This window comes from Primulina eburnea, unplaced genomic scaffold, assembly GCF_022965805.1.
Source record: "Primulina eburnea isolate SZY01 unplaced genomic scaffold, ASM2296580v1 ctg739_ERROPOS11973397, whole genome shotgun sequence".
NCBI lineage: Eukaryota > Viridiplantae > Streptophyta > Magnoliopsida > Lamiales > Gesneriaceae > Primulina > Primulina eburnea.
Genome location: NW_027331510.1, coordinates 1,964,483 through 1,982,643, shown reverse-complemented (window position 1 = coordinate 1,982,643; position 18,161 = coordinate 1,964,483). Strand labels below are relative to the sequence as shown.

Here is an 18,161-nt window from a genome sequence, read left to right as displayed (position 1 = left end):
TAGCAGCTCCTTTTTTCGAGTCCTTAATTTTACAATCCAAAGTTGGAAAACCGTAGGCACTATTATTTTATTAAATTCTAAACATAATTAAGCTGCCAACTCAATATCTCTTTCGAAAAATAGAATCTTTACGTCTCTTCCCAAGAAATCCTCGGGCCCGTGTTGTCGACGAAAGTCTAATTTTTTTACTCGAAAATATATATACAGTCATCGAGTTTACTCGTTTGCCCTTGTCTTTGTTATAGCACTTACTTTATGTCAAAATCATTTTGTTGTTTCACACGTGAACCAAAAAGTTCGATGTATTTATTTCGAGAAAAAATTGAGGTAACTAAAAAAAAGTACAATTTAAGGAATTAAATATATATTTTGTTTTATTATGAAACATTAACAAAACATTCCAATTGTGTTAGATTTTTTATTGGGTAATTTGAATGCTAAATATAGGAACTTTTGTATAGGAGATATGTATCAACACCCGTTTTTAGAAAATAATAATATTTTTGAGTAGATCTCTTGTGAGACGAACTCACGAATCTTTACCTATGTAAAAAAAATTTGAAAACAAAACGAACATAAACTGAAACTTGCATAGAATTTGATACAAATGTTTTCATTAAGATTAAACACCCACCACTTTAAAGGTCCAAAAAAAGTGGTGGTAAATCTTTCAACTTTACATAATTGTGTAAGCTTTTGGAACAAACGAGCACTTTAAATACACATTTTTCAAAAATGAATTCTTAAGTCTAAATAATCAATGCCTAAGAAGTTTCAACCTTTTTCGGTTTTGTTATTCTTTCAAATACAAGGTAAAAGAATTCTGTGATAACATGATTTCTCATTAATGGACTTCTCTCCCACATTTGGCATGCCTGCTTATCGTGAGAATAATAATTTTTGAAGTGGCAATAACAATATTTCTCATATATATATATGAGACTTGCATATATAATCATATATATATATATATATATATATATATATATATATATATATATATATAATCATTTATTGATTTGCATGTGCAAGTACTTTTGCACTGAAAGCTGGTGCAAGTACTTCAGACGTATATATCTAGCTAGCATGCTGTAACTTTCCTCCATTCTTGAAAATGACTACAAATCGAGAGTGCCCGGCCAATTCTAACCACTCAACTCGTAAATTCGAGTTAAAAATTCTTTAAATTACATCGTTATTCTCTAGTACTTGTTCTAAATATGTTTAATAGCCGTGCAAAGTGTTTTTAAGTTAATAAATTTGTGATCAATTGATGATCAGTACCCAAATTCAGATTTGCAGGTCGGCCGTGGACTCCCATTATTTTCTGGCAGTGACGGTGTCGGTGGCCGTGGAATGGTGACCAAAAGAAATGGGGGAAGAGAATAAATAGAAAATGAGAGATTGAAATGCGGAGAAATAATAATGGAATTTTTTTTAATATAATTTTAGTCGTGTATTAGTTTATTTGTGCTTTTTGTTGTTTATATATTGTGAAATTTCATCGTATGGTTTAATTTTTTTTGGGGATAATTTTAACTTTTTTAAATAAGAACGTCTATCAAAGTCATGTTAAAATCACATCAATGAGACATCAATGATCACATCAGTGTCAATTTGAAAAAAGTAATAAAATTACAAGGTAAAAAAGATAATATACTATTATTGAAAATTTGAACCAAAACCATTTATAGTCAAATATAAAACCGAAATTTCACCGATAATGAATACCAAGGAAAATGACAAATGAGATATGTGGTAAGAAGAAATGATGGCTGTCAACAAATATCGGCCGCCAAAAGTTGTATTCAATCGAGGTGAAAATCGGAATTTTTTTTAAAAAAAATTCCATAAAGTTTCATAATATTTTTTTCTAGGAAAAATTTTTTTGGGTTCTGCTCGTAAAGGTAAACGACTCGAGAATTAGAGATTTTTTAGTTCATGAATTTCTAATTCAAACCATCCGTTGAATAGTTTATAATTGGTAGAATTTAAGATTGAATAGATTCCAGGATATTATATATATTGTGCACGGAATATCGAATGCATTTTCGATGTGGAGAATATTATATGTAGAGTGGATCTCAAGTAAGATTGTCTCACGGATCTTAATCTGTGAGACGGGTCAACCATACCCATATTCACAATAAAATGTGGTACTCTTAGCATAAAAAGTAATACTTTTTCATAGATGACCGAAATAAGAGATCCGTCCCACAAATACGACCCGTGAGACGGTCTCACACAAGTTTTTATCTTATATGCAAACACTGTATATATTCTTGTTTTTTTTTTCTAGGATTGAATTTGATTTATTCTATTTTAGTTAGTTGTTAAAGTATTTAATCAATATATACACAATGATTGAGCATATATGGTTGAATTTGTATAAAAAAAAACTATAACTTTGAAATTTAAATAAATTTAGCTTTTCATAGTAGTTTGGCATAAAATGAAATCAAACTCGTGGAAAACACATCTGGACTAAATTCATTTTTTAAAAAAAATCAAATAATAATTTTATTGTTTTAAATAAAGTTTATGACTTAATTTATCACTCTAAATTTACATTAGTAAAAGATGATACGTATTACACGTATTATTATTATTTTTAATTTGATCAAATAATATTAAAAATTAATAAAAATTATTTTCAATTTAAAAAAATTTGATTTAAAAGAAAAGTTTTGTGTAACTCTTTTTTCAGATAAAACATGAAGTGATATGAGGAGATTGAAATTAAATATTTTGATACGAGTTATTTTTAAATTTTAAAATTTAATAATATAATATAAATATAATATATTTTTTAAAAAAAAACTAAGAAACGAAGGAATCACTGAATCAGGATTCAGGGTTCTAATATGAAATAGAGAGCACGATCTTCGAAATCAAGAAAAGAAAGTAGTCTTTTTTTTCAAACTGTTTTCCTTCTCTTTCACGTGCACGTTGAGCCCCACTCTGTTTACGCTCAGTTCTCCGCCAGCTGCTCCGCACTCATGCATTTCTATAAAACCACCGCCGCCGTCGCAGCTGCCGCCGTTGAACCCATCTCTCGACTGCCAACTCCCTTGGTTCCATGCCTCCAGATTCGGCCAACTTCCAGCTAAACCATCCGTTGTCCATTCTTGAAATGAAGCTCGACGTGGTGCAACTGTTATTTTCTTTATCATTTATGCCTTTCGTGCTCAGCCTTCGCGCTACCAACAGAGGGAGCGGAGGTGTCGGCGTAGATTCTGGCGCTGTGGCCTATCTTCCCTCTGATGCTGTCTCACTTCTCGCATTCAAGTTAGCGGCGGACCTGGATGGGAAACTTCTTTACACCACTAACGAAAGGTTCGATTACTGCCAATGGCAAGGCGTCAAATGCGCGCAAGGCCGCGTCGTGGGGTACATTGTCCAGGGCTTCGGCCTCCGGGGAACTATTTCCGACGCCGCGCTCACCAACCTCGACCAGCTCCGAGTCTTGAGTCTGAAAAACAACTCGCTCTTCGGTCCCCTCCCTGATTTCTCCCTTCTCATAAACCTTAAAACTCTCTTTCTAGACCACAACTACTTCTCCGGAGCTTTTCCACTCTCCCTTTTGTCCCTCCACAGTATCTTGATTCTAGATTTGTCTCATAACAACTTCACCGGCATCTTACCGGGAAATTTGACCGTTTTAGGCCGGCTGGGCTACCTCCGGCTGGATTCAAACCAGTTCAGTGGGCCCATTCCTCCATTAAATCAGACATTATTGGAAGTGTTCAATGTTTCTAATAATAACCTCACCGGTCCTGTACCTGTGACCCCAACTCTCAAAAAGTTCAAAGTTTCTTCCTTTCTGCATAATCCCAACCTCTGCGGTGAAATTATCAACAAACCTTGTCCAGATTCACCTTTCTTTAACTCATCGACCGGCAGCGCCAGCGTAGCCTCACCTCCATCGCCGCTTCTGCAGAACGCACAGTCCCAGCAAGGGTTAAGCATTGTTTCACCCTCGAATCAGCATAAACATCGTAAAAACATAGGCTTGATTCTGGTTTTTGTGATTGGTGTACTGATTATAACGGCAGCTGGTTTAAGTTTTGGGGCGTTGATCAGGAAAAGAAGACAAAACAGAGATCAGATTGAAGCGATCGAAGAAATCCAATTCCCTGAGGAAACCACAGTCACTAAAACTCAGAGGGACACAACTCTAGTTTCACTCCGAACAGATCAAAACTCAAATCCTGGGAATCAAGAAGCCAAGAAACTAAAATCTGACGAGCAGAAAAAGGTGATAAAAAGTGGGAAACTGCTATTTTGTTCTGGGGATGAAGAAGACTACACAATTGATCAGTTAATGAGAGCTTCAGCTGAGCTACTCGGTAGGGGTACTCTAGGTACAACATATAAAGCTGTGATGGCTAGCCAGTTTATTGTGTCTGTAAAGAGATTGGATGCATGCAAAACCGCCATTACAAGTGGTGATGAGTTTGAGCAGCATATGGAAGTTGTTGGTATGCTGAGGCATCCGAATTTGGTTCCTATGAGGGCTTATTTTCAGGCTAAACAAGAAAGGTTGATTATTTATGATTATCACCCTAATGGCAGTCTCTTCAATCTTATTCACGGTAACTTACCCAACTCTTACTTCTTTGTATTTATTTACACAAGTTAATCAAGATTGGAAATAGTAAATAATTCAAAGATTCGTTATAGTTGGTTACCTTAGTCATTAGAACTTGATCTAGGCTAGCGCCACAAGTAACAGAGCCTGAGCTTAGAAACGTTCAGGCTACTTTTATCCAGGCCAACCCGCTCATGAACAAAGTTGGACCATTAGCGAGATAGGGAGTCAAAATCCGAACTATTTTCTTTTTTACATCTCAAGCTTATTATCGCCCAGTTGCTCTTGGAATTAACGTCAGGTGTAAGATTAACCACCCCTCGATAAGTCGATTGGTCTCGCAGCCCATTTTTGACGACTTCATCCATTTAATTAACCTCAAGCGGTGCATGTACATTTATCCAATTTAGAATGTGGATATTGGATGTTATCATCGGTGATGATATTACCTTTATAATGGAGGTGAAAACATAACATGTAATCAACTTTTTATACTACTCTTTCGGTAACTCTCTACCTAGGAAAGCATCTCAGGGCGAGGACTGTCGAAAGAATGGGTTTTGTATTCTTCTATTTTACGTAGTTGTGATGTGTTGGAGGGATATGGTGGGCAAGTTGTGACAGTGATAGTGTCTGAAATAACTTTTATTTTTTTCTGCGTATGAATGTGGAGGGAGTGGCTGTAGTCCAATAGATTATATCAGTCAATGATGCACAGACTGTTTGAAATAGCTAAATAGGCACCCCACTGTTTTTATCCACACCGACAGTTTCGCAAAAAATTCTTAACCTTAACCAGGGTAAGGCTTAGTTAAACTTTGTTAATTTTGACTATGTTTGTATGTTTAGAATATTTGAAAGCTATGGCCAGTCAAATATTATATTATAATATTGACTATATGTTTAGAATTTTCTCTGCTGCATTTATTATATGAAATTTTAATGGAGTAGGCATTGCATCAATCTTGATACGCAAGTTGACTAGATATTTTAAATATTGCTGGATATGCAGCTTTTATCGACCCATTAGTTATTTTCTGTGTTGGGTAGCTCGCATGGCGCAGCAAGAGAAAGGTCGTGGTTATATGCATTGATGTCCGGTTTAAAATGTTTAAATTGTACTGTCATGTTTTGGTACATTATAAGTGTGATCCCGTGTGATTTATAATGATCCTCGATGATTTGGTTCTGCTCACTGTTTCCATGATCTCCTTCATCTTGTGATCAGCAGGTTCCAGATCGTCCCGTGCCAAACCTCTTCACTGGACATCATGTCTGAAAATTGCAGAAGATGTTGCACAAGGCCTAGCCTACATTCACCAAGCATCCAAGTTTATCCATGGCAATCTCAAATCTTCCAATGTCTTGTTGGGCTCTGATTTTGAGGCCTGTCTCACGGACTACTGTCTATCAACCCTCGCCGACCCTTCATCGGATGACGACCCTAACAACACAGGCTACAAAGCCCCTGAAAACCGTAAATCAGCTCGAAAATCCACAGCCAAATCTGACGTCTATGCCTTTGGTACCCTCTTGTTAGAGCTCTTGACTGGAAAACCGCCTTCCCAACATCCGTTTCTTGCACCTCCCGACATGCCGGATTGGGTTCGAGCGATGAGAGAAGATGATGCAGAGGATGATACTCGTCTTAGAATGTTGGTCGAGGTTGCGAGTATGTGTAGCTTGACGTCCACCGAGCAGAGGCCGACAATGTGGCAAGTGTTGAAGATGATCACAAATATAAAGGAGATTATGGATGATAGTTCAAGGAATTTGCAGAACGGGTATTTGTGATGTATGAACTAAAAGGCGAACATTGTATATGTGGATTACTTTGGGGGCAAAGAACTCGACAATGGTGGATTCTGTCCGATTGTTGGCCTTTTATTGAACTATATAACTGAAATTTTATTCTTGTTGATATAGATGTTTCTTGGGGTGACCAGACGTGACAGCTATTTGATCAACAATCTATCTAGAGATAAATGGTAGGGAAAATGGAAAACAAAATAATTTTTTTTTCTAATTATAAAATAAAAATTATTCATATTTTAAATTAAATTGTTATCATAATAAATAAAATGAAAAAATAAATGTAAAATATTTAGTTTAATTTTGAAATTATATTTTTGAAATTATATATAAAAAAAAAAGTTCCATTGACTAACCAAATGTTAGATAGCGTTGGATGTTTAATTTTAAGTTAATAGTATGGATAAATTTAATTGAAACCTTAGTGAGCCTCTCAGAATGCTTAGTCAATTTTTAATTATATTAGACAAAATAGGCTGACCCCACATTTGAACCAGGTCGAGAAATTGCCACCTAACCCGCTATTTAGCGGCATATTGAGATCCTATATTCGTATTAACATATACAGCTCCTCGTAAAAGTTTATTATGAATCATAAAGTCGATGTCATAATTATCTATAACCGAATATTATAGAAACTGAGACAAATTGAAGAAAATCTCACTGATTCTATTAAATATATTCCATTAAAGTTCTCGTAAAGACAAATTTATACAATCTAATAAGAGTATGTCATAGTTTCACGAATTTTTATATCTGAGACATATCAACTCTACTGATATTAAAAAAGAATATTTTTTATGAATGACTCAAATAAGATATATGTCTCACAAAATACGACATGTGAGATCGTCTCACACAAATTTTTACCATCTACTAAATACATTCCTTAAAATCTTTGTATAAAACCAGGTCAAAATCTAGCTTTTTTACCCCAAAATTGGGCTTGGCTTCTCTAACAAATGAATATTTGATCATACATTTATTTTTATTTTAATGAGAAAATATTAAACTAAATTTAAATTATGAGTAGGTCTTTTGTGAGACTGTATCACGAATCTTTATCTGTGAGACATGTCAACCATACCGATATTCACAATAAAAAGTAATACTTTTTTTATGGATGACTCAATTAATAGATCCGTCTCACAAAATACGAACCGTGAGATCGTCTCACAAAAGTTTTTGTCTATAGTAATTGCACAAAACTTATTTGGTAAATTAAATACAACCTTAAATGGTACACAGAACTTTCCAATTTTCTCCTCAATTGCATTTACGTTCGATTCTGAACCAATGTCAACTAATTGGTCGAACAAGTAATTTCTTACGTGCTTTGAGGCACGAATAAATTAAATATTCTCTGGGAATGTTCGAAACTAAAGATTGAACCTAAATTGATTCGAACAAGTAATTTCTTCCAGGAGAGAATTTATATGTAGAATTATGAAATAAATTGGGTAAAAATTAGAAATAAAGCAATTTTTGACATCGTATGACGGCTAAAATGGGCCAAGACTAAACTTCTTGCAAACAAAGATAGTACATACTAAATTTGATCGTTCATTATAAGATCTTAAAAAAATACAACGATAAACACAGAAAACTAAATAAAACTAATTAAAATTGAGTAATGAACTGTAAGATTTTACGAAGTATTAACATATAATGAACGAACGTTGTTAAAATCTAAACGAAAATGACTTGAAATACTAAACTCCGGAATGAAAAATATGAAAACGCTTGATTAAAACTATGAAAATTCCGAAGAGAGTTTACTAGAATATAAACTAACGGGTTGAGACAATTAAATTGAGTTTTCTTATCCGATCCGCCTCTTCCTCTTTTCTTACTGGGCTTAATTATATTTTGGACCTAATTAAAATATACCTCCAACAATACTATACTCTAAAGATTTAAGTATTGTCTTATCCATGAATAAAGAGATCGACCATATAGGTTAATTTCAATTTCCACCCTATCTAAAGTAATATTCTAATTAGATCCAAGCCAACACGTTTAAAAAATATTAATGTCGATGTTGTCTTTTGATGGAAACATTGTTGGATAAATATAATTTAATTTATCATGTATATAATTGGGTCATTACCAGAAGCATTAGGTACAATTAAATGCAGCAACACTTTTGGTAAAAAATTTCCATCTTTAGTGATGTTCAAACGGATATGATTTAATGCCATAAATCAATCGATCGAGAACGTCTAATTAATATGTATTTGATAAAATATTTGAGTACAACTAACATTATTTCTCTAATAAAAAATTCAACGTCCTCGCACTAAATTAAGGAATTTTAGGAGCAATATATGATTGATTGTATAAAACTCAGAGTAAGATGTAAATTTGCCAAAGATTAGGTCTCTTATCATACGGTCTCACGAATCTTTATATGTGAGACGGATCAATCATACCGATATTCACAATAAAAAATAATACTTTCATGGATAACTCAAATAACTGATATTCACAATAAAAAGTAATACCCTTAACATAAAAAATAATATTTTTTCATGGATGACTCAAATAAAATATTTGTTTCATAAAATACGATCCATGAGACGGTCGCACACAAGTTTTTGTCTTTGTCAAATATTACAAAAGATCATAATTAGATCTCCTTAGATATTATTTCGGGATATGTGACATGACAAACCAACTAATGCACTACACAATAAGGTCTAGTTAAAACTGCGCGGATCTCTCTCTCCGATTATAAAATTTTCATCGTTTTTTTGAAGCATAAAATTTTCATCTTGAAAAACCAAAAAACCTACTCAAAAATTCATTAGCTTATCAATTAATAATACTATAGATTATATTATATAGAATAGAATATTATAAAACACAAATAGTCCAATTCACAATAAAGCTAGCTACCCTTCTAATATTGGAATGTATATTCTATTGCATCCCTTAATTAGAAGTTTTTCGAAACTAATTACTGTTTTATTAAATAAAAGTGCTCAAAGTTGGTGAACGCATATATGCTATATGAAATATACATATATTTTATAGTATTATTGTTATTATTATTTTACAATTGTTGTGTTTACTTGCTTGACCAAATTTAATTGGTACCATTATCAATGTTTTGAATGTAATACATGATCGTTCCCAGTATGACTCATGAACAGAATAATTTCGGAGGTTGAGGAAATTTAATTTTCTTGTAAAATAGAAATATGAAATGGAATAATTGGAGTTTTGTATAAGGCAAAAACTTGTGTGAGACGGTCTCACGAGTCATATTTTTGAAACGGATATCTTATTTGGTCATCTATGAAAAGATATTACTTTTTATGCTGAGAGTATTATTTTTGGATTAGGTCTCTAAGATGGTCTCACGAATATTTATCTGTGAGATGGTCAACCCTACCGATATTCACAATAAAAATAATACTCTTAACATAAAAAATAATACTTTTTCATTAATAACCCAAATAAGAGATCCATCTCACAAAATATGACCCGTGAGACCGTTTCACATAAGTTTTTCTCTTCTTTTTATGTGAATATCGATAGGGTTGACCCATCTCATAGATAATGATTCGTGAGACCGTCTCACAAAAGACCTACTCTTTGTTTAAATATTGAATTATTCAGATTAATTTGCTCCATGGAATTTGGTGCATGCCACTATAAATGTCTCTGAATATAGATAGCTGTTACTCATTAAATTACTGTTGTAGAGGTGGCAGGTGAATATGAAAAGTATTATTTAAGACATTGAAGGAACTTAGTACCAAGTTAGTTAAAATATTTAATTTCATTTAGGGCAAAATAATAGTTTGTACAAACTCTTATTGAAATGCTCCAATTATAGTCTTCCATCATTTAAATTTCGTGTCCTTGTCCATACTTATGGTGAGGCATTTCGAATTATATATACACCAAAATTTCTCTACAAATATGATTTTTCATTAAATTTTACCTCCTTCTTTGGTTTTACTTACTTCTTCCCCTTAAAAACGTCACCTTTTACCAAATTTACGAAGCTGTGATTGAATAGCAACAATAGTCAAGCTCGATAATGCGACTAATAATTTATATTATATATGTATCAAAGTTCATTAATGTTGCGCTTGGATTTGTGAGAATGATTTGATTTGAAGAGAGATTTAACGACATTCAAAATGTTTGGTTGAAGATATTTTTAAACCTCATGCCGAATTTTCAATTATTCATTTCCAAAACAAATGAAACTATGAAAATATCGTCATGTCAACTACAGACATATTGAATTGGTCAAATCATACTAACTTTGCTCATTATTAAGAGTGTATCTCATGTGAGACCGTCTCACGGATCTTAATCTGTGAGACGTATCAACCCTACGGATATTCACAATAAATATAATATTCTTAACATATAAAGTAATACTTTTTCATGTATTACCTAAATAAGAGATTCGTCTCACAAATACGACCCGTGAGACAATCTCACACAAGTTTTTGTCCATTATTAATTACTTTTCACACACAAAATATTTAATTTTAGCATAGCACACACAAATTATACCTATTGTCCCTGATCACCGTGTGAAAAAAAATCAAAAGAACACAAGTAAAAAAAAAATGTTAGATTTCAGTCACAGTCCTTGCGCTTCGTCCTATTTAATTTTGAAATTAATTTTCTAACGACTAATTAAATGAATCTATAAAAATATAAATCTATTAGCTATTACTTTTATAAAAGAGCCAATCTTGTTAATTCAGAATGGATGGATATTAGGTCTTTTTATTCTCGATTTTTCTTAATATGACATTTGATATATTTATATTAGATTTGTGGATGTAGATGTGGATTTCATAAAAGTCTTTTGCGATTCCACGTGAAAGGGAATACATTTCTATTTTTGATTTTTTATGTAAAAAATATTAGACTTCAGTTTGCTCCTTAATTAGTTCGAGGTGCTCGACATCAATAATTTATAATTGTTGTTCGTATTATACAATTTTTTTAATCGTTTCCTCTAAATATTGGCTCCATATTAATATATTGAATATTTATTTTGGTTGTTTGAAATCCTTTTGTGTTTATAATTCATCTCTAATATATACAATGTTTGAAATTGAATATATACATTTAACAACAATGTTTTAGATATGTAATTGATTTTGTGTTTATAATTCGTCTCTAATAGTTTTTTTTTTAAATTTTTTTCCCGTATCTAATAATTTCCTGATTAAATTAGTATTTTTTATTTGCAATGTTTTTTATGAGCTTTGAACTCCTAATATGTGTTATTTCATGGTGACATAAAACAATATAATTATAAGAGTTGGACATATAAATAAAGAAAAACTTTTAAATGACATATCATTTCTTCTTATTGTTCCTTACAAGTCAAAGAGAGACTTTTGGTGCATTAAAATATTATTACATTGATATCCATATTCACAGGTACATGAACAATATTTGGTGATACGAAAAGATAATTCTAAAGGAGAATTTAGTTTTTTTCCACGTGAGGAAGAAACATGTTATCACAAACTTCCTGCACAATTCTTGAAGGTATATAAAGATAATTCTTAATTAGAAATTTTTTTTTGGATAATGAAAGACTTCTCAAAAGGCACATAATGAAGTTGGAATCAAGTCTGTTGCTTCAGACCTAAAAATCTATACCAATATACATTATATATAAATCGTTATTATTTGCATTAATTAGAAAAAATTAAAATAGACAACTCGAAGGATAAGAGTGTGTTCCATCAAGGTAGATAAATTGTGATATGCTTTTTTGTTGGAATGTGTCAGTCTCCTTATGTCCTAAACTTATGCCTTCTATGTTTGGATTAATGAGATGTTAAAGATCGGACACTATAGATCTAGGCTATGTTTTGTAGCCATGATAATCATTCCTTTATCTCGCGTTTGGTTCGTTTATTCATGTTATGTAGTGCCCAAATTCAGTACACGTAAAATTCATGCGTTTATTTAATTATTAAATCATTCATTTAATTTTTAAAAGGAGTTTTAGTCTTGCATGATTTATTTAAATATATTATTTTAAATTATTTATGTTTAAGTGATGCACGTTAAAATATTTTTCGAGTTTCATGTTTTAGGCGATTATTCGAAGCGGGATCGAGGAAAAGACCGGTGACGATGCTGGCAATTTTAATGTGGTATTTTATTTTAAGTTAAGATGTGCATTTTAAATAATTTATTTAGTTTAGCATTTTAAAGCTTTATTTATGTATTTAGCAATTTAAGAGTTCAGAACTTTTAAAATTAGTGTGTAATTATTTTAAATAATGAGTTTGATTAAAGTAGTGTGTGTTAACTTTTAATTAGTATTTTAATTAGTTAATTTAGCACTAATTTATCCATAAGTAAAACACATACGCATGTTTTATACACCAACACACACTTACACGTTTTTACACACACTAGAAACCCTTAACACACACACACACACACCTATTCATTCATATTTTTATTATTTTTAAAAGTGAAAACCTAGGGTTCTTGAGTAGGTCAGCAGCCGCCCCCTCCCTCTGAATTTCCAGCATAGTTTCGTCGGGTTTTCTTCAAAGAAAATCGTTCCACGATCGTCCCGGATCAATCCTCACGCCATCTCCGCTTCGGTATCGTCGTTACCGTATTTTTAAATATCAAAAGGCACATATATTCTGTTCTTGATGCATCGATCATGTCATATTATGCGTGCGTTATTATTTATGCGTAAAACCATGTGTATGTGGTGTAGAAGTTTGAGCAATCAGGTTTAAATCGTTTTTGAAACCCTTTTTAGATCTGAAATTTACGTTTTTACTGTTCTGGTTAAAACTGCGACTTTTCTGTCGGGATTTTGAGAAAACTTTCAACTATAAAATTGTAGAACTTTTCGATGCCTTCGATTTGACATAAAATTCGTGATTTTTTGGATGAAAATTGAGTGAGTTATGACGCTTTTCGTGGGACTGCTCAAACTGCGACTTTTACGAAAATTGTGTTCTTGAAGTTTTTATGTTGCAGGCTTCGTTGGGGATCGACGGGTGATCGTTGCTGCATCTAGGTATGATTAGTATGATGTTGGGATGTTAATTGATACGTCGTTTAGTGTCGATAGATACTCGAGCACTTGAGTAGTCGTAGGAATCGAGTTGGTGTCAATTAACACGTTTTTGACTCGTATGTACCATAGGGTGAACATCGTTGCTTGGGATGTTGCACGGAAGCGATTTGACGTTATAGTATGCTAGGATGGGTCTCGGGGTGTCGATTCATAGTCCGTGCAACCGAGTCTAGAAAGTTGAGCGAAGCATGTACATAATTTCCATAAGTTCGCGATCACAGTAGGTACACGACCTGTACACGGACCCTGACACGGGGTCCGTGCCTTTGTTTCTCCTTGGTGTCTTTTTCCAAAGCCTACACGGACCCCCACACGGACCCTGACACAGGGTCCGTGTCCACCCTTCTTTCCGAACCTTTCACCCGAGTCTACACGGACCCCTACACGGATGTAGGCACGGGGTCCGTGTCCTTCATATTTTGGGAATAAAATTATAACCTGTTTGAGGTTCGATGTCTTGGTCTAGTGAAATGATTTACAAGGTCGAGCCATGGGAATTTTAGAACGTCCTAGGTAATTGAACGAACTCGTAAGTAAGCATGATTACCTACGTCTAAGTTATGCAAGTTACGTATGTGAATTCATGTTAGTATGTGCAGCAACGGCCCCGATCGAAGTCCAACGAATCCCTCAACGCCAAGTAAGTAGGTATGACGTGCAAGAAAATATTTTAAGTTTTTGGGGTATGCTAAATGTCTTGTGACCAAATTATGAATGGGTTTGGAAGTCGGTGAACGTGGCCGAGGACCTCTCCACCCCGTTAAATTATGAACGAGTTAGATCATGGTTGGAAAGCGTTAAATTATGAACGGGGACCAACCAGCCCGTTAAATTATGAACGGAGATATCATGTATGTGGCAGTGGATACGTCCATGTCAGCCCAGTACTGTGGTTTTTCTGATCAGGCGTTTATTATGTATGGGTCACTTGCTTTGAATCATCCCCTACGAAAATGATGAAGTTATGTATGTTCAAGTATGCAGTATGTTTATGAAAGTTTATGTTGATGGCACGTCTAGTTATGTACGTACGTATGTTCAAGTTATTATGCAAGTTCAAGTTTCAAGTTATGTATGTCCTATTTTAAAGTTGCATGCGATTTTATTACGTAGTACTCGTTATTCCAATTTATACGTGTTGAGTCTTTAGACTCACTAGACTTGATCGATGCAGGTGACTATGTTGAGGAGACGTGAGGGGGTGACCAAGGGGCAGGCTTGGACTGAGTGGCAGGCTAGACCCGAGGACCGCAATGTTTACGTTTTATGCGAATTTAAAAAATACTCTGATTTTTAAATATCTGGATGCGAATTATTTAGAGATATTTTCTTTTAGCAAAATTCTATTGGTGATGGATGATTTTGAGATTTATGAATGTTGAGTGACGACCGTATGGATGTTTACATTTAAGAAAATTTTTAATTTTTCCGCAAATTTTTAAGTATGAAAATACGGTATGTCACATGTTATCTGTGTGATTAAATATCCCTCCTCAAAGGGTGTGATAACTAATAATTTTGAATAGTGATCATGATAAAATTGTATATTGACCATAATACCTTTGAATTGTTTTCTTCAATATAATATGAAAATTAAAATTATTGAAAATTTAATAATTAATATAATATTTACATTTTATTATATTTTTTTATAAATTAATTTCATATAATTTAATTATTTTCAAAAATAAATTATAATGAAAATCTATCTTAAATTAAATTTTTATAAATTTGTAATCTTGTTAATTATTTTTTTATGAAAATAAATATTTTTTCAATTCTAATTTTTAATGATTTAAATTAATTTTAATAAATATAAATTATAATTATAAATATTTAATTATCTATCCAATTATTTTAAAAGTATATATATTTAATTAGTATTTGAGGTATTTTGATAATTACAATAAAATTTACAAAATTAATCCATCATTTTAAAATCATACCAAACACCATGCCATATTATTAATCCATATATCTCATTTTTTAGTCACTCTAATTATTAATCATTTACTCATCCTATCACGCGTACCAAACAGAGCCCTAGTGATTATCATTGACCCAAGATGTAGGGTGTAAATTTTTTTTTTTTGCGTACAATAATGGCCGGTTGATCCACCATGATGATAATATCCTCGATACATATTAAAATATACTCTGTTTTTTAATCGTGATTAAACTTCAATAAAAGCTTCATTGAGGTTTTTCAGATGTGATCTATCTATTTGCATGTGTTTTGTTCCAAAATTTTATAGCCTTCTGCATTTTGTATTTGAATTCTTGTGTTGTGTTTGGATTGATGAATTTTAAATATATTGATTTCACAATCCTTGACTTATATAGATAAAATTCAAGTTGACCAGTTCATATAAAATTATGTGATTTCAACAAATATCATAAAAAATAAATAGGTATGTTCATATGAAACTGGAAATATTTACAATAAAAAAATGTGTCTCATAAGAATATATTGGTTGTACTTGAGTAACTTTTTTTTAATTAATGATATTGTGGAAAATATCGATAACTAAAATAATTAATTTCAAAATAATATGAATAAATAAAAATATATTTTAACGTGCAAGTAAATATATAATATAATTACTTGTAATTATATTTTGTTAAAACTATGAAAGATCAAGAGTTTATATAAAACCTAAAATAATAAAATATTTATTTATTACGAAGTGAGATTGTATTCATTTGTAACATTATTACTGTACAGTAAATGTTTAAAGGGGCAAATGAACAACACGCGCTGAAATGTGCGGGCGGGTGGAAGCATGAGATTGATAAATACGAGGTATCTGAGGTCAGTATAAGAACAGTAAGGCTCAGTTTGGTAAACAGGATTAAAGGTGGATAAATTATTAATGTTTTGTTTGCTTTAATTTATAAACTTGACATTGACTATTTGTGGGACAATTTTCACTGTGTGTTGGACAAGAGATCCATTTCATAGACGAAGGATAAAACCTATCCCACAAATCTGGTATAGATTAATGTCCTAAATACCCCTGATTTATAAAATCAAATTTGCAATTTATTCTTTCCGTCATTCTCCCAATTTCTTCATCAGTACACTCTTGTCATTGACCGGTGGTGCAGAAAATTGAAGTCGACAGAGTAGTACGAATTCCCCATACCTCTTATAGATCTGAAGATTTTGTTGCTTCTTCGAAGGTGAAACTCAAAAAAATTTAGATTTCAAGCTACGTGTGATTTCTGATTTGGAGCCGGAGGAGCAGGTGGTGGCGTTGGTGGAGGAGCAGGTGGAGGTGGTTTGGGAGGTGGAGGATTCGGTGGGGGAATAGGCGGGGGATCGGAGGGGGGATATTGGAGGTGGACCAGGGGGAGTTGGAGGTGGATTAGGAGGGGGAATCGGAGGAGGAATTGGAGTTGACATTGGTGGAGGAACCGGGCAGTGGTTTGGGAGTAATTGCTGGTGGGGGTACCGGATTGGGAGGAGGTGGAGGTGGAGGTGGTACTGGTGGAGGAGTAGGTGGTGGTTGGGAGGAGGAATTGGTGTTGGAACCGGAGCTGGTGGAGGTTTAGGGGGTGGAGGTGGTGGTGGTGGTGACGGTTTCGGAGGAGGTGGGTTGGGTGGTGCTGGAGGTGGGATTGGAGGAGGTGGAGGAGGAGGATTCGGGGGTGGCGTTGGAGGTGGAAATTGACAGAATATTGGTGAATCACAGAAACCATGCACTAGGTTTGGGGAGGAAAGAATATTAATTGTTTAATAAATAAAATATTAATATGAAGGGTATTTCGGTCAATAATACATTTAACATGATTTTATCCATCTCATTAATTTCACACCACACATGATATTATATATCATATCAATCATTTATCAATCAAATTATTAATCATTCAATTATCACATCCTACATACCAAGCGAACCCTAAGGGGGAGATGGGAGTGGGACTGGATTTTTGTAATCGTTTTCCAATTTTGTCCTTTGTTTCCCCATTTCCTTGTTCTGAAACCAAACCCTCCGCCCCCCGTTGTCCCACAAAAGCCCTCAATTCCCCAATTATTTTATTTTTTCGAAGTTCTGATTTAGAGGGTTTACTTGAGAATGAATCAACTATCGATCTGTAGAAATTTGGTGGAAAGTAAATGTTGCTAATAATGGCAATGGAGTAACAAGTGATCAAAGTTGTGTCGGTGATGTATACTTCCATTATTGGTTAATGGCGGACGAAAAGAGAGACAATGGGGTCCGGCTTTTCGATCTGGTTAACGTCGGAAAGTCGAGTAAGAAAGAGATACTTCTTTCTTTGCTTCCCACCCCCTAACTAATAACATTAAATTAGGATACAGATAATAAAACATAAGAGGTGATTTTAAGCATATTCACATCAGATGAAATTGTTGCCATTTTTTGGTACAAAAAGATTATTTATATACATATAAATTGTTTGGAACTTGGAAGGAAACCTCACTCAAGTAGCTAGCTAGGTTATACAATGTCAAAAATGATACGAACTCCCCTTCTGATCTAATTCTAAATTTGAAGGGGAGGTAAAGCAAGGTAGTAAAAAACTGGCACATCTTTAAATACAAATAACCCCATTGAGAAAAAGAGAATGGTTAAATGAAATAACAGCTGCAGACATGTATATATAAATATGGAAATATTTTGGAAA

At 33.2% G+C, this 18,161-nt stretch overlaps 1 protein-coding gene across 2 annotated transcripts; it reads left to right on the top strand.

The window, feature by feature from the left end:
* Positions 1-2,852: 2,852 nt before the first annotated feature.
* LOC140821856 (probable inactive receptor kinase At5g67200) lies at positions 2,853-6,512 on the top strand. Of its 2 annotated transcripts, none has more exons than XM_073182499.1 (2): positions 2,853-4,595; positions 5,823-6,512. In XM_073182499.1, the coding sequence occupies exons 1-2, from the start codon at positions 3,080-3,082 to the stop codon at positions 6,383-6,385; spliced, it is 2,079 nt and encodes a 692-aa protein (XP_073038600.1). In that variant the 5' UTR covers positions 2,853-3,079; the 3' UTR covers positions 6,386-6,512. The 2 variants fall into 2 exon arrangements, with proteins under 2 accessions (XP_073038600.1, XP_073038599.1); XM_073182498.1 differs by having other exon boundaries at positions 5,820-6,512.
* The last annotated feature ends 11,649 nt before the right edge of the window (positions 6,513-18,161 follow it).

Excerpts from the sequence above, each read along its gene's own strand:
- LOC140821856 (XM_073182498.1), top strand. The coding sequence starts at position 3,080 with ATGCCTCCAGATTCGGCCAACTTCCAGCTAAACCATCCGTTGTCCATT. Across the intron at positions 4,596-5,819 it reads TCTCTTCAATCTTATTCACG|CAGGTTCCAGATCGTCCCGT; the intron begins GTAACTTACCCA and ends TCTTGTGATCAG.